The 22,322-nt window shown below is 35.6% G+C and overlaps 1 protein-coding gene across 1 annotated transcript in view; it reads right to left on the bottom strand.

The window, feature by feature from the left end:
- Positions 1 to 7,926: 7,926 nt before the first annotated feature.
- Positions 7,927 to 22,322, bottom strand: part of LOC131842728 (14-3-3 protein epsilon) — a 36,150-nt gene continuing 21,754 nt past the window's right edge. Inside the window, exons 3-6 of the mRNA XM_059191292.1 lie at positions 21,508 to 21,663; positions 16,653 to 16,811; positions 9,839 to 10,025; positions 7,927 to 9,063 (exon numbers count right to left, since the gene is read on the bottom strand). Coding sequence (XP_059047275.1) covers positions 9,008 to 9,063; positions 9,839 to 10,025; positions 16,653 to 16,811; positions 21,508 to 21,663 — 558 coding nt within the window. The 3' untranslated portion in view covers positions 7,927 to 9,007. The remainder of the gene's footprint in view (positions 9,064 to 9,838; positions 10,026 to 16,652; positions 16,812 to 21,507; positions 21,664 to 22,322) is intronic.

The raw sequence follows: 22,322 nt of genomic DNA, 5'->3' as shown, positions 1-22,322 counted from the left end.
TGACCGTGCCTCTCACCTCGTGAGTCCCGCACCTGCCGTGTCTCATGTCCCGCACCTGCCGTGTCTCATGTCCCGCACCTGCCGTGTCTCGTGTCCCGCACCTGCCGTGTCTCGTGTCCCGCGCCTGCCGTGTCTCATGTCCCGCACCTGCCGTGTCTCGTGTCCCGCACCTGCCGTGTCTCGTGTCCCGCACCTGCCGTGTCTCATGTCCCGCACCTGCCGTGTCTCATGTCCCGCACCTGCCGTGTCTCGTGTCCCGCACCTGCCGTGTCTCGTGTCCCGCGCCGATGTCGCCGCTCCCTTAGCGTGATATTTATACAGCCTAAACATCCTCAACAAGCGGACTATACGACCAAAATCCAAACTCACAAACTTTACCTCTTTATAACATTCATATTACTATTATAGAATGAACAATAGACATGTTTTGCCTTAAAAGCAGCAAGGAAATAAAAAATCATCATATATAGAATATAAATTGATATATTCAAAGTATCAGATGTTAATAACTATTATTACGCTGTATATACGATCCTTTATATTTATATTACTATTTCATTCGTTTTTCTTTCTATTTCTATCGACTGTTTTTGATGTCACTCCCAGTGTCTTGTACATTTAACCTTATAATATTAATTTCTGCTAACAGAAATATTCGCAAGCTTATAAATAAACTAAAAAAATAATAGTGAATAATCCTACATTTTAACGATAAAACTTTAGTGTTTTTTTTCAACTGAAATTATTATTTTTTATTTATCAAAGTTTATTCTTAATCGTGCGTATGAATTCTGATTTTTTTAAATTTATAAACAAAATACATTGAATGTGTGAAGTGCGTATAGAAATAGTAAAATAGTTGTAACGATGCATTCCTTGTTGATTTTTTATCGTTTTGTGTATGAAACATGAAGGTTTAGTGTGTATTTGTTTGTTAAATATAGACATAGCGTTATGTGAGCCATCATATTTATATCTGCTAGGATAAGGAGTCGTGTAGACATCAAAATGGATGAAGAAACAGTGTCAAAACCACTTCTGGGCTGTACTTTTGTACTCTAAACAAATATTTTTAATAAAGCATGTACATACATACATGTATATACAGATAAACACGCATGTATTATACATACTAATCTTTCTTTTGAATCACTCTATCAATTACTGAAAACTTGACAGATTTTGATGAAATTTTATATGTATTATCAGTAGGTCTGAGAATAGGTTTCTTTATAACTAATTGTTGTACCTCTAAGTGTTGAGGGTGGCTCACCCAAAAATTTTGTTTTAATTTTTTCGACATTAATATTTGTATGTTTTTATAATGTGGCATTTAAAAATATATGCAACCCTAATTTTTCACCCTTATTTTTAATAGTGATTGTAATTTCAACTAGTAAAAATGTATTTATAAAATAGTCAACAGTGGTTTTGGTCCTGGATTCCGATGTTATATTTTAGTACGTAGAAACAAGATATGGCGTATGTGCTACAGAACGAATCGGTGCGACACAACGCCGCTATATTAATATAGTCCGAGACTGATGTGATGTAATATATTATTGTAACACTATTTACTCATTGTAACATTTTGTATTTAATTATATAAATTAATATAGAGATATAGACATACACAAATGCTATGAATACTTTGTGCCTACAATCTTTCTTGGAAGTGAAATTTACAAATTTACTACGCATTTTGTATTTTAGTTTAGGATGAGCACCCAGGTCTCCTATTCCACCTCTCCACCTAGGTCTCTTTTCAGGACCACCGTGGATAAAGTAAAGATCGCCAACCTTCGATAGGAGATGGCATCTAAAGATTTGTGTTATATTTCTGGTCTCCTAGGTCCACCTCTCCACCTAGGTCTCTTTTCAGGGCCGCCGTGGATAGAGTAAAGATCGCCAACCTTCGATAGGAGATGGCATCTAAAGATTTGTGTTATATTTCTGGTCTCCTAGGTCCACCTCTCCACCTAGGTCTCTTTTCAGGGCCGCCGTGGATAGAGTAAAGATCGCCATAATGATTGCCAACTTCCGATAGGAGATGGCACCTAAAAATTTGTATTATATTTCTGTATACTACCAACTCTATTGAATATTAGTTGTACCCTAAATTCAAAAGCATTATTTATGATGATAGAATGACCATATAAGACTAGGGTCAATAATTTTTGACACCAAAAAAAATAGTACTATTTACAATTTGAAACATTAGAAAAGTCTTGCTTTTATAATGAATTTCGTCCTATTATTTTTTTTTTTTTTTTACTTTTTACATTTTTCAAAGGCTTCAGCCATCACATTTTATATAGACCGGGGGTTAAGTTCCCGCTGAAGGATTCTATGAACCGTGTTTGTTAAGCAAGCATCGTGGTGCCAGATGTATTTGAGACACCGTGATAGTGAGAGAAAAATTATATATGTAGGACATTTTAGCCATGTGTTTAAATCAGTTTTATATAATTTTTTAATCCTATATCGTTCAGTTCACTATATAATTTTATTTGGGTAAGTTCGTGAATGAATGAAAGTCAAATCTACATTGTAAAATTATTTATTCGTTCTCGTTGAATATATTTGGATGTAACATAAAATGAAAATCATGTTTGTAATTTATTTGGAAATGAGATTTGTTCCGTAGCGTGTTTTAATAGAAATATTAAAATTTATTGCAAATACAATGTTAATACACTTTTCTACTTTATTATATAACGCATAAGTGCTAAAATACAGTGAGATTTCACTAAACAAGGGTTAAGAAAAATGTACATATATTTTAATGGCACGATATATTCAAGGCATTTGTAATATATAAACAAGCTGCACTGCGCGGTGTTTTAGTGGTAATATTATTCAGCTGTATATTGTAAAACATAATAAATTAATTATTTTAGTTAGTTATTGAACAACGATTGGTGTTGTCAGAGCTTTTTAGTGTCTAAACGGGCTCAAGTTTAATTATTACACAGCTTCGGGAACACTGTAGTGATGCTTTGTAATATAGTGAGATATTTTGTTAAGTATTAGATAATATTGTAATTTGATAATTATATGTGATGGATTGTGTACCGTGATAGATACGGTGCTGATGTTAAATACTTTTATTTTACAATGCATCTATTGACCCCTAGTTTTCTGAAGACATCAAACGTGTTATAAAGTAATTTTAACCATTTGAATGGTTATGAAAGTAATTTTAACTATTTGAATGGTTTTGAAAGTAATTTTAACAATTTGAATTGTTTTGTAAGTAATTTTAACTATTTAAATGATTTTGTCTTTTTTCGGGCTTTTTTCTTCATTTTTTAAGAGTCAGCGACGCACGTTGTATTTCAGGCGTCAAGCTACGGTAATCATTTACCATCAGATGGGCCGTATGCTTGTTTGCCACCATCATAGTATAAATAAATCAAGAGTTAGTTGAAATGGCCTTATAAATTATAAATGAAGAACAAACATTTTTAAACTGCTTTCCTCACTGCTTGATGTCTTCAAAAATTAGGGGTAATTGTTTAGTCATAATAAAGCTATTGATATTAATACTGTCATCTACGATCCGTTAAGAATTCAATATTGCATTTATTTATTTCGCCTGCATTTCGATCCATTTGGAGGTTATATCTCCAGGGCTGTTGCGAAACTCAGAGTCAAGAAATTTTCAATTGTAAGTTGGTTATTTTGGGTTTGATTGGATATAATACAGTCGTATGTTAAATAAAAATATTGTATAGTACAAAAAAATAAACTTTTCTCGTTGTATTATCAGTATAGTAGACATGACGTCACAGTTTTGCGATTCTGTGCTACTTATCATCTAAAATCACCATATTATTGTATGGCGTCGCGAATCGTATGTACGACGTGTGCTATGAAATGGTGCGTACAAGCAGGGAAACGTTCGTAAGTTGTATGCGCCAGTATATTTTTTATTGAAATTACACGTAGGTGTCGCGTGCCATCTATTCCCATATTCTATTCGATACCAAAGTGATTGTTGTTGTTATTCTAAAATGTTTCCCCGATATTAATTTTATTTTTTAACTAAAACTTGCCAAGGAATAAAATAGTACAATCTTGGTCTACTATAGATGAACTTGTGCATGCAGAGGTAAAGGTTTTAAGTTATATTGCAGCTGAGTCAGTTATCAGGTGGGTTTTATTATGTGTTAAATTTCATTTCTAACTGATTAAACTAGATTACTTTGCAAGTAATAGATGTTGATGTTGGAAGGTTCGTAATTGAAAATTTTAATAAAATGAAACTTTTTAAAGTTTAATCAGTCCAATAATAAACGATATTGATTCAATGTAGCAATTTGTGATGTTTTTTTGAATTTCTAATAACATCTTGGTATGTAAGCCCGAAGAATCTTAATTAATCTCTTAATTGCACCTGTGCATTCACAAGTTGACCAATAATTTTCCAAGAGATCTGAATTGAATGTATAATAAATAACATGGCATGCAGCGATGTAGTTAGCAATTTAATTGTTAAGGCTGAATAGCTATTTGTGACATGCTGTGAGGTAAATCTCGTACGCGTTACATGTAAGTATGGATTGTGTGAACATATAGCATAATATACACAAATTTATTTTGAAATCGTTATTCCACGTTATGAATATCCCTGTGCAATAAATTTTTATAATCTACATTGTGTTTTATTTTACGTTACGGGGCGGCAGCAGCAACGAGACTATTAATTTCTTCTTTCACTTATATGTACTTTTCCCTTCGAGCATCTAAACCGAACTGATCTGTGCACACAATATGGTGGTTCTTTTTAAAGTCAGTAGGCAGGTGGGACTGTTATGGTCAAATCAGAACTTATATCTTGTACTCAATAATAAACATAATTATATCAAAGTTCTAGAACATACATTTTATGTCATAATTAAATCTACTATTTGTATATTTACTTTAAGTTTATAAGCATAAATATTAATTAAATAAAAATATATTGTGGTGGTTATCTCACTCAAACCAGGTGGCATCGTAGTCGTTGAAATCTGCTTTAGCGGGGCACACTGGCGGTTGCTGTTGACGGTAACATAGCTTACCAGCTTCATAGGCATGGACGATGGTATTCTATTGTATTTAAATGATATTAACAAGATAACTTTATAAATAAAACAATACTTACAGTTGATAATCACTTTTCTATTTTCAACAGTATTTTACAATGTCTTTTCCACACGTCCGTTCGTAACGCTTGCTGCAATCTTAATGATCTCATCGCCATTGTAGAATGGAAAACTGGGAGGTAGCTCCCAGTTTTTAAATAGTCAATACACTTACTTTTACTTTAACAATGCAATTAGATAAAATGGTTATTACATATGATAAAGAAGCGTAGTACGCGTACCCTCAGGCAATTTATATAGAAGAAATATAGTAATCATGAATAACTGTTGATGACATTAAAACGGGCGTGGGAAGCGTAACAGTAAGTCACTATTTAATAGGGTATATCGTTTTGAAAGCAATGAAATATATTATTCGGTATAAAAATAACATATCTTTTAAATTCGTGCACAAAACAATTATATACAATAATGCATGTAAAGAATTAATATATTTGCTCTCATGTTTTGTAGCGTCTCTTTATAATATTAGTAGCTGTGACCGCGGTTTCACTCGCGTGAATTTTATAGCCTATATGTTATTCTGATGTATAAACTATATTACTGTAAAGTTTCATCAATATCAGTTCGTAGTTTTTGCGTGAGAGTAACAGACATGCGTCCTTACTCACAAACTTTCATGTTTATATTAATATAAGATTACTTGTTAATTACGTGGCAGCATTTAGGCGCCAAATGTATATCACTTTTTTAACATTTTCTAAAATAAGTTATATACGTAGGTTACTCCTTATTACATCAGCTGGCACCGGAAGTACCTGGCAACAAAAGTCCTGTCAAAATCGGTCCAGCCATTTCAAAGATTAGTTGGCCCAAACAGACAGACTAAATTGTAAAAAATATTATGTTGGTGTATATACCGTATTTAGATTCATATGCATGTAGTTAAAAGCAGTTATTTCAATATAACAAACAGACACTCCAATTTTATTTATATGTATAGATTATTAATATATTCTAATTTTAAAGATTACATATTTTTTTTAATAGTGGGTTATTTAAGTCGTCTATATCCCAAACAGGACGTTCTGATGCAGAAACTTACGTGCCTTTCTCCTGCGTTGTCATTCCAGAGGACAAAGATGCATAGATCATACCTATCTACCTGTCATTTTTCACCTTTCAACCATTACAGCCTTACAAAGCTGCTTCGCAGCTGGCTGAAATAGGCGAGCAAAGATACCGCACGTAGATGACTTTGTAGAAACTCTAGTAAATTCTGCAATGGGTTCTTCCTCATTAGATTTTAATAACAAAATTTAGGATCCTACATTGAATTACAAAAATACCTGTAGCCATGTGTGCTTCACGATATATGGTTTGGGATACTTTATTTTCTTTTTCTATGGTCAAAGGGTCGATTTTCGCCACAATACCAACATTAGAATTGTTTGGGTAAATTTGTTGTCTTGTATTTATAGTACAATCTGTGCTTTGTGAATTGTCCAGCTTTAGTTACATTTATCTGACGGCCTCGTTGGTCTAGCGGTTTAGCACACTGCTTTACTTCAGATGGTCGCGGGTTCTATCCCTCGCACGGTGCAAACATTTGTATTCATTAGTATGATTGTTTGTGTATGTCTTGCTGTTTTCTATGTATATATTATGTATGTATTTACAAAAAAATATCTAAGTGCTACTACTAGCACCCATAACACAAGCACTGCTTACTGTTGGACTAGATGGCGCTGTGTAAATTGTCCAGGGTTATTTATTTATCTATGTTGTGTGGAGGTGCATTGAATTAAACAAAACGTTGGACTTTTTGAATGTTTATTATTAGATTTACACTGTCATTTACAATAAATTTTCATGTAGATGGTAGGACATAAACCAATATTGCATAACACTAAGGCTAATTGCATCAGTATTTTTGTGGACAAATTAACAAAATATACGCAATATTACAAATTCAAATAAAACATAACGCTAATATCTTACTCGGGCACGCACTTGCTCCACAACGCTATGCCACTACAATTTGGAGGAGTCGGTCCAGTCAGCCAGAGTTCACTTTAACATAGTAAGTATGAAGATGGAATGTCTTCGAGTAGGCATACAGTACAGTACAGTACGGCACAATAAATAATTTCCAAGTGCATTACCTTAACCTAGCACAACGTTAGATCTACCGTTTTGTCCTGCGAAATCGTAAGAGTTGTAGCGCTACAGCATTATAATATGCAACCAGAACATGCGAAATTAAAAAAAATAAATTAAAATATACAAAAATCTCTATCACAATACTCGTAAGTAATTAAAGCAATTCAAAATGTGAATACTCCAAATGTAATAATACCAACGAACGAACGTACCAACCAAGCGGGAACATCGACGCGTGCGGTTGCGTATCTACAACGGAACAAGCTCAGACCCGCCCTCGCCCTCGCGGGCCGAGCCGGGCCGAGACGCGAGTTTGTTCAGAACAGCAAACAGTAGTACTTACTACACAGTAGTCACGATTTACACAAAAACATATTAATTTTCGCAATAAATACAAGTATGTACGCGCAATACGATAGATACATAAAGACCAACAGGGTGACGCCACTATCACTTACCTATTAATATTGCAAGTAACTACATAATACCACCCTAAATGTTATCCTTTAAAATATATCAATCAATAATGATAATGATCAAATGTATACAAATGCAGCGTGGGCGCGCGCGGAAGACTCGCCGAGTGGCTCGGCCGGCGAGCGCTGCCAGCACTGCACTGCAGCGGTGCAGCCGTACAGCGTACACGTGAGGCTGCACTGCAGCGGTACAGAGATACAGAGATACAGCGGTACCCGTCCCGCTGCAGTGCTGTGATACAGCTGAACGCGCTGTACTGCAGCGGATGCAGCGATACAGGGGTACGCGTGCCGCTGCAGTGCAGCGCTGCGCGGCGTCGCCGGCGAGCCGTACGGACGACAGTTTGTGCAGACTGCGCTGTCGACACCGAGTTGCGACACGTACAAACCAATTAAACTACGCCATCCACGACGATAACACATTTACATACCTAGTGTATACCGAAATTAAACATTATACTTCATAAACATTTGCCGCTATGGTGCTCGTAAAGTCTCAACAGAGTAAATACATTTAATTTTACACACGGTATAAAATACTTAGAAAATTTACAATTCCCACCTTAAAGAGTAGCGGTGAAAAGATGGAAACGTCTATTAGCGTTGTACACAGTAAATATCCCCGTCGGCGAGAGAGACCTACGGCTCGGCCGGCGGCGGCCCCCCGCGGTGACGCGCCGGTCACGTGACGGCCACGTGTCGGTCACGTGTCGGCCACGTGACGGTCACGAGACGTCGCCGCGTCGCACCCGCGGCGGGGACGGGGACGCGCGCGGCCTACACTCGGAGCGGACAAGCCAAGATAACATCGCTAGAGATCAATTAAGTGTATCGTTAAGAAAATACATCCTTAAGAACATACAGTTAAAATGCAATACCAAAGTACTTTTTCTTAAACATTACCATATTTTTCGTCATTGAAAACAAATATTATATAAAAAGAAGTAGATATTTAAAATGTATATTACTCATAGACAATTTGACACAATACATAAATGAAATCGTATTATATGTTATACAGGCGGTAGGTCGGTGTGTGTGTTGTGTGTATATATACATATATATAAATATATATATATATATATACGAACAGATAATTTCCAGTGTACGCACGAATAAGTTGGAGAGTGTCCCAGACGCGAGAGTATGTTTGCGGTCAGCGAGTACTGATATACGGTTTACAATGGTTACCTTTACAACCGGTTGTCATTGAGGGCTGGGTCTTATATGATACTATAGTTATTTTTTTATTATAGTTAAATATTACGTTAAAAGGTATTACGACACGTCCTGGTCTTCCACGTCTTGCGCTTGCTCTTTCTGTTCTGCCTCGCCTGTAAACAAACCAATAAATCACATTAAACTATGTACACTAACGAGAATCATCCTTAAACTCACAATATCTGTCCATCAATAAATTTACAGCGCACCAAATTTCATGTCGTTGTGTACAATGTGACACTTTGTCGTAACAATTATGTAGATGGCGGCTAGTCTTTCCCTGAATTGGGGTGTCAGCTTATTAGACATTCAACAGATAACTCAGGAGTGAAGTCTATATACATACTTTTCTTTTATTCTTTATTAATTTAGGAACCTTTGTCTATTTCTGGTATATCAGTCCCATCGTAACATACTCTCTAAGACTATAAATTCCTAAATGGTTTATATAAATTTAATCAATGAATTATAATCTCATTATAGTATTTTATCATCCACGCAAGTCCATCTAGTCCCAAGCTAAGTAGAGCTCGAGTTATATTTACTAGACAATTGATAGAAATATTTAATTATATATTTTTTGTAAATTTGTAATAATAATGAAATTCCTCTGAACTATTCACACAGCGACATCTAGTACCCAAACTAAGCAGAGCTTGCGTTATAGATACTAGACAACTAATAGAAATACTTAAATACATTTTTACATACATACAAACATACTATAGAAAACACCCAAACCCACTCCACCATAATGCTATTCATGAACAAATGTTTGCACCGTGCGAGGTATCGAACCCGCGACCTTCAGATAATAAAGCCGTGTACTAAAACCGCTAGGCCACCGAGGCCATCATCATCATCAATTATTGTTATGGTGGTGTTCACCTTCTCCGTCGCCCTGCATGTCCGAGGTCCAGAGGGTGAGGTTGTCCCGTAGCAGCTGCATGATGAGGGTGGAGTCCTTGTAGCTTTCCTCGGAGAGCGTGTCCAGCTCGGCGATAGCGTCGTCGAACGCCGCCTTCGCCAGCCGACACGCGCGGTCCGGACTGTTCAGGATTTCGTAGTAGAATACCTGCAAACAAACAAACGCAAACACTTAAGTTTATTATGTACGATCGATCCCCCATCTAATTCAAACCGGGATCGATATTACGACGGCCTGAGTCGAGATTCGAATCCCTAGCGACGCCCTCAGACAAAATCGTATCCGTCAGGCGGAAGTTAGCCAACCGCTCTATAAGTCCTTCCGCGGGCTTGGAGTGCCATCTGCCCTCGCCATCTATCGTCCGGTGAAGCTGTAAAGGCCAGCTACGGCCAACAGCATTAGAGTAGTCCGAAAAAAAAAAACTATTCATATATAGACTCAATGTGTGTAAGATAGACAAAATCTATCAAAATCTTCTAAGATTTTTGGACTTAATTTTATAGTTATACATTACTAGTGACTCGTCTCGACTTTGCACGGATGCATTACAAAAATCTTTAAATTTCTCGGGTTGTTCTACACTATAACACGCATGTATTGTACATATAAACCTTCTTTCTAAATCACTCTATCTATTGCTGATAACTCCCTCAAAATCCGTTGCGTAATTTAAAAGACAAGCGAATAAACAGCGGCGCCCACTTTATGTTATACTATTGTAAAGATGCATTTTTTTTATACTACGACAGTGGTGATTACACGCATACATCCGATGGTAAACGGTTACCGTAGCCTATGGACACGGCTGAAACACCAGGGGTGCCTTATTGTCGTATTTATAAGGCCAGCTGTAAGGTATATAAGAATCGCATTATGTGAGAGAGACGAATGATTAACGAATGTGCGAGCGAGAGAAGCTACAGTTATTACAAAAAGTGACTCCATAAGGAAGTCCCCTTTTTATTTGACGCTACGGACAGTATCACTGCTGCATATTGAATTATTATTACCATTACGTTTAAAAGCGATAATAAAATTAAATGGCATCAACATTTCAGGAAGATGAGTCAAAATTAACAGCTATATAAATTCTCAAACGCTACAAGATCGTCAACTCCCCTGAGTCATAAAAATATTAGGACGTCTTCTAAAACAATTTCACCAGACACAGAAAACCGTTAACCCAACAAAACATTTTAATATTTATAATTATTTGTAGATTTCAATTTTTATTATTATTATAGTTAAAGTAACATTCGAGGGTTATATTTAATATTCATAACATAAATACTAGATATAAACACAAACTTGCTGTTCTAAGTATCGTTTAGAAAAAGTCAATGGGTCTTTTATGGGAATGGGTATATAAATTTACAATAAGATACCAAAGAATATACTGAAATTAGCTTTAAATAAGTTAAAAACATCTGTTAAATTGTATTTAGCTGTTGTTATTAAGCCAATGCCAATCCTATGGGTATACTGGACTTATGATGACGGCTTTGAATCCGGCTACCGGAAGGGAAGTAGCGCGTACATTTAATACTTCATTAGTACTAAACACAAACTACCTTTCGTTAAAATCTTTTAAAATATCGGTTTTTTTTTTTCAACTATAATTATATGAACCCTAACAATAATAAACAATTGATTTGTTTTTTTTTTATGGAAAACATATTAACGTCGTGAACATAATAATAAAATTATAAAATATAAGCAAAGTAATATACAGAAAACTGATAAAAACTCTACAAAATTATTTAAAATTGGCATAATAATCAACTTTAATATAAATTGACAAATTAAGACACCATTGACACTTCTCTGAATTAGTTGTTAATTACAGTTCATACACTCGACAAATAACAGTAATACCAAACAAACCGTGGCGTTTAAACCAACATTCTAGTATTAACATTTCAAGTAAATATAAATAGTATTCTATATAAATTTACACACAAATTTTACTATTTATATTATTCATTGGCAGAAATTTAAATTCGTGTCGAGACTTCAAATAATTACTAATAAAGAATATCTACTATAGGTATGTAAAGATGTAGAGGTTGTTAGATATTAAATATTAGGTTGTTCGGAAAGTAGTTTCGTTTTTTCCCGACGAAGGATTTAATTGCATTTTTTGCACCCAACTTCACACTTAAACCGTATAATTTTTATAAGCTTTGAGAGCTCATATAGCAAGACTTGTGTGTGAAAATTTACAATTAATTACGCAGTAGTTTTTGGTTGGTACTCTTTCAAATATGGAGACGAATAAGCAGCATTTTCGACATATCTTACTGTTTTACTACAGAAAGGGCAAAAATGCTGTTCAAGCCAGAAAGAAATTGACCGATGTGTGTGGAGAAGGTGAGAAAAGTGGTGTGTTAACAGTACGCCAGTCCCAGAACTGGTTCGCTAAATTTCTATCCGGCAATTTTGATGTCGAAGATGCACCACCCTCGGGTAGGTAGGGTTGAAGCTGATAAGGGCTGATGCGAACCGGCGAATGAAAACACTTATAACATCCCAGGCCTTTTAAGTGGTCATAATTTGTTAAATTTGATAAATTTAACCTCAATCCGATCTCACGTGTTGTGTTATACGCCGGTTTTCGCGTTTTATACTATGAAAAGATAAAACAATACACTACAGGTAGATAATGTAGTCTATGGTGTGCTGTCGAGACGACATATGGCAGTGAAATCATAGAGTAGCAGGTATGGCGCTTAGTCTATTAATTGGTTTGCCATTTCAGTAATTCCACGATATGAAATTAAATTACATAGAAAAAATAGAAATTGTTGGCAGGCACTCAGTCTATTAACTTGTTATCCATTCCAGAAACTTTACCGGTATATCATTACATAGTATAAAACAAAGTCGCTGTCGATGTCTGTCCGTCCCTATGTATGCTTAAATCTTTAAAACTGCGCAACGGTGTTTGGAGCTGAATTTTTTAATAGATAGAGTGATTCAAGAGGAAGGATTATACATATAAAACATGTACACCCGTGCGAAGTCGGGGCGAGTAGCTAGTATGTTGTAAAATGAAATAAAAATTAATAGAAAGTTTTCTGATTACATTCATTGTACAGTATATGCATTCATCATTGCCATATCTATTGCCAACTGGCGAGTTGTGACGTCACAACTACACATTAATAATATTTTTAGCGCATAGTGTATAGGTTTATATATTTGTTATCATTTTCCTCGAGGAACGACAGTATTCAGGAATGTCGATTGTGTTCCGGTGATGTATAATCGGCCATCTTTACGTGGAGTGCGTCACACGTGACGTGGTGAAATATTGCACGCGGATTCTAGGAAGGCGTTTTATTGCTATTCATATTAAAAATGCGAACGTCTGTGAGTATGGATGTATGTTTGTCATTCTTTCACGCAAAAACTACTGAACAGTAATATAACTTATGCATAACACTTATAATAACATCCCAGGCCTGTCAAATGGTCATAAATGGTTAAATTTGAAAAATTTAACCTCAATCCGATTACACGTGTTGTTATTCGCCGGTTCGCATCAACCAATGCCTTTATCAGGACATCTTCGACATCAAAATTGCCGGATCGAAATTTAGCGAATCAGTTCTGAGACTGGCGTACTGTTACCACACCACTTTTCTCACCTTCTCCACACACATCGGTCAATTTCTTTCTGACCTGAACAGCATTTTTGCCATTTCTGTAGTAAAACAGTAAGATATGTCGAAAATGCTGCTTATTCGTCTCCATATTTGAAAGAGTACCAACCAAAAACTACTGCGTAGATCTAATTGTAAATTTTCACACACAAGTCTTGCTATATGAGCTCTCAAAGCTTATAAAAATTATATGGTTTAAGTGTGAAGTTGAGTGCAAAAAATACAATTAAATCCTAAGTTAGGAAAAAACGAAATTACTTTCCGAACAACCTAATACTTTATACGTATAATCAGTAAAAATCAGGAGATCTTACCTAACTGTTTACCCGTGATCATGGCGGTTGAAACACTGGCGAAATATCGGGAACTCGGTAAATAAATATAAAACGTGGTAAGATCCCGTGATTTTTACTAATTATACGTATAAATAATGACCGCGTCAAGTTTAAAACAATCATACTTTAGGTGAAGATTTCTCAAACAGAAAGAGCGCTAAGAGTATTTGGCGACAGCGATAGTTGAATAAATCAAACACTAATATTGATTAGATAACGCTTGTTAGACCGGCGCCGTGTGTCATTACGCAATATATACGTCAGCGTCATGTCCCCACATCACAAACATACAAACATACGAACAATGTAATAGAATAGAATAGAAAATCATTTATTCAAATAAACTTACATTGAAGCACTTTTGAATAGTCATTACATTTTTTCATCACAAGAAGAACGAGCAAGAAACTTGTGTGTTGCTCTTTTAAATAATTTTATTATTACTTACAATTTAAGTTTAAGTGTGTGAATACAAACTACCGATTAGCACGCCAATGCACGCCCGCAGGCCGCATCTTATTAATATTATAAACGCAAACGTTTGTGAGTATGGATGGCTGTTTGTTATTCTTTCACGCAAAAACTAGTGAACGGATCTTGATGAAACTTTACAGTACATCAGAATAACATATAGGCTATAAATTTCGGGCGGATGAAACCACGGGCACAGCTAGTATATGTATTAATATAGTAGATGAATAAAGTAATGTGTTCAGTATAGTTAAATTATAATTAAATTAAAGCCAGTTTATTTACAATGTATATTTATATAGGTGTCTATTTCCAACATTAAATGAAAATCCCGTGCATGAACAACTATTGCCATGCACGCTCGTCATTCAAGTAATTGTTTAGTGCGTAATAGGCTTTGCTCAGTAAATATGATTTAACAGTTTTTCTTTTACCATTTTATGATTTAACAGTTACTATTTATCGAAGGTATACCAATATATCCTTTGGTATCTTATTGTAAATTTTTATACCTATTCCCATAAAAGACTTATTGACTATTTTTAAACGATGCATGGGGACAACATGTTTGTCTTTATATCAATCTTAAATGATATATTACAATGGGATCCTTAGTCCACATTACTAACAATCACAATCTCTATCCAACCAATCCAATTAGTTGTATTATTTAACTTACTTATTTGTTACTAGCTACCACCCCAGACTGCGCACGGGTGTACATGTATATACATATAAACCTTCCTTTTGAATCACTCTATCTGTTAAAAAATCGCTTCAAAATCCGTTGCGTAGTTTTAAAGATTTAAGCATACATAGGGACGGACAGACAGCAACAGCGACTTTGTTTTATACTATACTAATGACTAGTTATAAATTTTTATATCTATTTTTTTATACTACTATGGTGGCAACCAGGCATACGGCCCATCTGATGGTAAATGTTTACCGTAGCCTATGGACGTTTGAAACACCAGGGGTGTCTGATTCGAGTTGCCGACCCTTAAGAAACCTTAATATACCCAAACTTAATATACCATTACATAATCCATATTACAAACGATAATTACGTTTATGCGCTAAACAAAATTACTACATCGTATCACCGTGTACTGAACCAATTTGAATATTTAAATGGAAATGCAAATATCGTGCGACACTGTAATAATTTTAAAGGTATAGATAGATAGACGTACAAGTCATAAGTACCACAATTTATGTGAAAACTACCTACTTACCTAGTTGGTAGGTTGATATTACAAAAGCTATTTATTGACATCGTACCATCTAACTGCATTCACAATGTTGCTTTTACCAATCATATAATAATATGTATGAACAATTCACACAGCATCATTTAGTGTCAAGTTAAGTAGAGCTCGTTTTATAGGTACTATACAACGGATATAAATACATAGATATATTTTTTATTTAAATGCATACATAATACACAGAAGACACCCACCCATACAAACTTCGGACGAAACTGCAGCGCACCCCCAGCGTCTAAATGCCACGTAAACCTACTTTCCATCGGGTGGTCTTTCAACACTATTTCTAGTCTGGTAACTAAATCTCATGAACAATTCGGACAAAACTGCGACACATAATACCTAGGGTCTAAATGAGATAACAACTACTTTCCATCAAGTGGTCTCTCAGCACTATTTCTAGTCCGGTAACTGAATCACATGAATAATTCAGACAAAATTGCGACGCACACCTAGCGTCTACATGTGATGACAACCACTGTCCATCTGGTGGTCTTTCAACACCATTTTTAGTCCAGTGACGTAATCACATGTAAAATTTGGACGAAACTCCGGCGCAGTCCTAGCCATTATATGCGACAACCACTTTCCCTCAGGTGGTGTTTTAGCACTATTTCTAGATCAGCATACATCACATATAAACTTCGGACAAACCTTTTTCGTCCGGTGAAGCTGTAAAGGCCAACAGCAATAGAGTAGGCCAACAGCAATAGAGTAGTCCGAAAAAAACCTAGGGTCTACATGTGACGACAACCACTTTCCATCTGGTGGTCTTTCAGCACTAATTTTAGTCCAGTGCCCTAAACGTTTTTAGCACTATTTCTAGTTCAGTGACATAATGAACTACACACTGCACTATTTCTAGTATACTGACTTAAACACATGTAATTTTCGGGCAAAACTGCGACGCACACCTAGCGTCTACATGTGACGAGAACCACTTTCCATCTGGTGGTCTTTCAGCACTATTTTTAGTCCAGTGCCCTAAACGTAAACAATAGCCGATTGGCAAGGTTTGTTGTTGGTACTTACTGAGAAATTGAGAGCGAGGCCGAGGCGGATGGGGTGGGTAGGTGGCAATTCCGTCATTGCAATGTCGGAGGCGGCCTTGTATGCGACCAGGGAGTTTTCGGCCGCCTCCTTACGGTCATTGCCGGTTGCAAACTCCGCCAGGTACCGGTGGTAGTCACCCTGCAAACATTAACAACAACGTACATCACACACGGCACATCAAATCAAATCAAATCAACATCTCTTCATATACCTTGCTATTAGATACTTTTTAACTTGTCATAAGAAAATTCTACCATTAGTTGAGAATGTTATTTGAGAACCAAGAACTAAACTCATTTTAAATAAGGTGATATATATAATTCATTTATATACACGACTATTATTACAGGCAGTAGGCATATAGGCATAGGCAATCTATTGTAATATTGAAACATACAAAAAATACATACAATCCTAAATTTTCACCCTTCTATCATCAACCCCTATTTTTTTATAGCGTTATTAATTTATATGGGAAAACAATGTTTGTCGGGACAGCTAGTGTTATTATAATAATATATATTACTGCTTCAGGAGTAAGTTAGTTTGGCATATCATAAGTCTGTTATAGACATCAGAGGTTCCCAAACTTTTTTGTGTCGTAGACCCTTGCAGTTTGTCATATACCCCTGGGGGTCGATATAGACCACTTTGGGAATCACTGCTCTACATTAATAAAAATATTTTTATTTGATCGAGTATATGGTAAAGGCCACTGACCACGACTGTATACTATTAAATGTATAATTATACCACTATACCATTTTATGTTATTATTACATGTTAATATAGAAATAACATAAAATAAAACAACGAGGAAAACGAATCAATGCAGGTAGGTACAAAAAGAAATCAGGAAAACCCTACATTTGATTACGTATCACTTCACGTCATTGCTTTTTTAATAAAGTGCTTACACTCCAACTGCCCAGTAACAGATTTTTTTTATTATAATAATCTCATAATATAATAATCTTAGGACAATTATATTATGAGAAAAATTACGTAGATATAATGTCTAGTCCATATTCTACGTTATAGTTCAATTCCCGTATAGAAGATAAACTAAAAGTATAAAAGGTCGTAAAGTTTCGTAACGGCGACTGAATGCAGGGAGGGACACAGTCTGCTCTGACGTGGATCAGAACTGTCCAAGGCGCGGCCCGCGGATGCATTTTCACGACCCACGATGTGTTCTTACATTTTCACGGCCCACGATGTGTTCTTACATTTTCACGGCCCACGATGTGTTCTTACATTTTTAATGTATCATAAGGCAATGGATACACCCGCTTGTGATAACGGTGTAGTTCTCTCATTCACAAAATTTAATATAGTATCTTTTTTATATATCTGTGGGTGACAATTCACCAGGAAGTTCATCTATCAGTATCAGTAACCGATAGTTTGAAGTGAATATCAACCTGACAGTATATTCTTAGTAAAGAGTTCATTAGTCAACAATACTAAGATTTTTCATTATTGATGTTAAAGAATGTGATACTGATGTTAAAGTGCACCCGCCTGCGCTAATGGTTTACGCTGGCGGGGCACCATTAGCCCATCCTGGTAAGATTCACCAGGATCTTAACATAGTGGTTTTCAGGGGAACCACTTGGAGGTCAACCTGACATGGTACATTGGTAGCAATGGGGTTATTACAATACAATAATAAGATTACCCCCCACCCCTCGTCCCACGGGGTGTGTTATTACTGAGATACGTCACAAAATGGTGCAATAGTACAATATTTATTTTATATTATTTATTAAATCTTTTTTGTACAAATACACAAATATAGATGCATATGGCGGACTTAACACCATGAGGTATTTTCTCCCAGTCAACCATTGGGCAAACAGAGATCTATGTGGGCAGTGCATTAAAAATAATAATAATAAAAAAAATGTAGGTATACAATTATTTTAATAATGTTTAAAATAACAATTAAAAAAAAAAATAATAACAAAGATTATAAACTAGTCCATAATTATATATAATACATAATATTAAATAAATAATTACACATATACTCAATATTTATAAATATGAAAAATATACTCGTACATATACATACATACACATACACTTAAATATATACCTATACGAATCAACAGTGAATGTTCAGATGAAGAAAATTGTTATTTAACATTAGAGAAAGAATTATTCTGATTTAGAGAGAGATATTGGCGTAATTTAGATTTAAACATGAATTTGGTAGTGCTGACGAGACTACAGCATGGGGTTTTTCAAGAAGGGTATATTAAGGTTTCTTAAGGGTCGGCAACGCGCACGTGACACCCCTGGTGCTTCAGGCGTCCATAGGCTACGGTAACCATTTACCATCAGATGGGCCGTATGCTTGTTTGCCACCATAGTAGTATAAAAAAAAAATGTCAAGAGGTAAATCATTCCAGGATTTTATGGCCTTTAATGTGAAACAATATGGTGCAATATTGTACCCCTGGCCTATGCAGGGGTTAAAGTGCATGCGCATTTCGAAAGAGGGCGGGGCGTAGCAACTAATGCGTCAATAGAACGGCGTCGCAGGGTCTGTACTTGATAATGTGAGGCCATACATAGTCGTAAAAGGTATACCAATTCACATATCTGGTAGAATACTTGTACAAGATTTGATTGATTAATTTTGATTGATTGAAGAAATTTTTTCAATAGCATATGCTGGTGGTCACGCTATTCACCCAAATTTGAGTTTAAATAAAATAGTATTAGTATTATTGTAAATATGTACAACATTAAAAAAAATGAGCTGAGTTTCTTGTCAGTTCTTCTCATCTCGAAATCATTCCGAACTGACGGTAGATTTGACATATCATAAGAGTCTAATAGATCTACATGAATAAAGACATTTTGAATTTGAAAATTTAACTTTTCATGCTTAATTGATTAAAAACTGCACCTCTGATGGTTAAAAAATTTGATTAAATGTTTTTCTATCTTTTTAAATGGACTACACAGCGTCATCTAGTCTAAAGCTTTGTTATTAGCAGGGATGTTAGGGAGCTCCGTAGCCGTAACCGAAACCATCGGATATCCGATATAAAAATATTCGTAACCGTAACCGAATCCGAAATAAAAGTTTCGGATAATATCGGATAGGGGCGAAGCCTAATTGAGACACGTTATGTAACCATTTTATTAGCTATTTGTATTTTACTTTTGAAATTCCATAAAAAATTAATATCCGTAACCGAAATTATCCGAAACCAACGGATGACGCGAAATAATATCATATCATATACGCATCCGCATCCGTATCCGTATCCGGTATAATAATCATTCCTAAATCCGAAACTTATCCGTATCCGTAAATTTCATATCCATAACATCCCTGGTTATGAGTACTAGAAAACTAATATAAATATTTTAGTTACATTTTTTTGTAGTTGAATATACATAAAAAACATACAGATTGATACGAGCGATAATACTGTGTATATGTATACAAATTTTTATACCGCGCGAGAAATCGAACCCGCGACCATCGGAAGTATAGTGAAATGCTAAACCGGTACGCCCGTAACTTTATTGTAATTTTATTGTTAAGTTTCATAAACACTTTTTTTTTGTTTTCACTACACCATAGACATCACGTCGTCTCGTTGCCACAACTCAGGATTAAACTGTCATAACTCTATACCCTGTAATTTCACTGCCATACCTTACATCTCTATCTTAATCATAGCTTCTACGACTAACGCACTACAACAAACAGACACCATGCCGTCACGTTGCCACTACTACGAAGTCAAGTGTCATGACGCTATACCCTGTAATTTCACTGCCATACCATTACTTACATCTCCATATAAATTTACCACTAATAAAAAGCACTCATTTTATAGAATAGAAAATCATTTATTCAAATAAACTTACATTGAAGCACTTTTGAATAGTCATTACATTTTTTAATCCACCGCTCGTTCGGAAAGCTGTCTCATCACAAGAAGAACGAGCAAGAAACTTGCGTGTTGCTCTTTTAAATAATTTTATTATTACTTTACATTTTTAAGTTTAAGTGTGTGAATACAAACCACCAATTAGCACTAATTCAATTAAATACTCAAATAGAAAAAATATTGAATATATAACCAACTGGTTAAAAAATTAATAAGAGGAAATCAGTCATAGTGATTAGAGCAGACCAGTCCCTACAAGCAGCACCCGTTCACGAGTATGACGGATGAGCCAGCCATCACTGCGCTCGACCATATTTTAGGGAGCCCAATGACCTGGCCCACCACGCCGCCACAAGTCTGGACATTTTAGTGAGCATGACTACTCAAAAAAATTATTTTCGAACATTATTTTATTTTTGTGACATCTCAAATGAATGTAATATATTTTCCTACGGTAAGTTTCCAGTCACTATTATTCAGGGAATATTACTGTTCATCTGTCACATAGAATGTGGGCATTTGTTTTTGCGACCCTCCAATCTATTTCCCTGGGACAGGCCTGTCGTAGAATAGAATAGTTTTTTTTTAATAAACTTATATTGAAACACTTATTTTTTAATCTACCGTTCATTCGGAAACCTCATCACAAGAACGAGTAACTAACGTAAAAAACTAGAGTGTTGCTCTTTTAAATAATTTAAGTTGAAATGAGAGAATACAAACTACCAACTAGCACTAATTCGTTAGTCAAAATCTATACATATAAATAAAATTGGGTTTGGGTGCCATCTGCACTCACCCCCTATCGTCCGGTGAAGCTGTTAAGACCAGCTGCGGCCAACAGCTTTAGAGTAGTCCGAAAAAAAAACCACACGGTGTGTAGTGAGCAACAAAATTACATGGATGCCACATACCTTCATTTTGTAGTAGAAAACTTTGGACTCGCCGGTCTGTGAGCTGGGGATTAAGTGTTTGTCGAGCACGCTGAGTATGTCTGAGCAGATGTCGCGTAGCTCCTTCTCCACCTGGCTGCGGTAGGCGCGGATCATGTTCAGTTTGTCCTCTGCGCCCTGCAACAAAAAAATCATTACATATTATATTTATGTACAGTATGCAAATATGAATATCAAATAATCTATATTTATATATATAACTCAAAGGTGACTGACATAGTGATCTACCAAAGCACAACCCAAACCACTGGACGGATCGGGCTGAAATTTGGCATGTAGGTAGATGTTATGACGTAAGCATCCGCTAAGAAAGGATTTTGATTAATTTTACCCCCAAGGGTATAAAATAGAGGATGAAATTTTGTATGAAACTTTGTCAATTTTAAACCGATCGGGCTGAGACTTTGCATGCATAAAGCTACTATGAGGTAGGCATCCCCTAAGAAAGGATTTTGATAACTTCAACCCTTAAGGCGATAAATTAACGCGAGCGAATCCGCGGGAAACAGCTAAGCTTTTGACGGGACTTTTATTGGCAGGTAGCTGATGCAATAAGGAGTAACTTAGGCTATTTTATTTTAGAAAAATAAAGTTAAATTCCACGCGAAGTCGCGGGTACAGCTAGTTATATATACAAGTGCAATAAAGAATACAAAATAGACTGACAAGAAACTCAACTGTTACTATTTCGTTAAAGTTATATTGTGATGAATAGACTATAAAAAAAACACCGCCAGTGTACAGTTCAAGTGGAAGGCTTTCACTCACAATAACCT

Source organism: Achroia grisella, unplaced genomic scaffold (genome assembly GCF_030625045.1).
Source record: "Achroia grisella isolate CSIRO2021 unplaced genomic scaffold, CSIRO_AGI_Agris_v1 utg2470, whole genome shotgun sequence".
Taxonomy (NCBI): domain Eukaryota; kingdom Metazoa; phylum Arthropoda; class Insecta; order Lepidoptera; family Pyralidae; genus Achroia; species Achroia grisella.
Note: the sequence above shows the minus strand (reverse complement) of the source record. Positions and strands in the feature narration are given on the sequence as shown.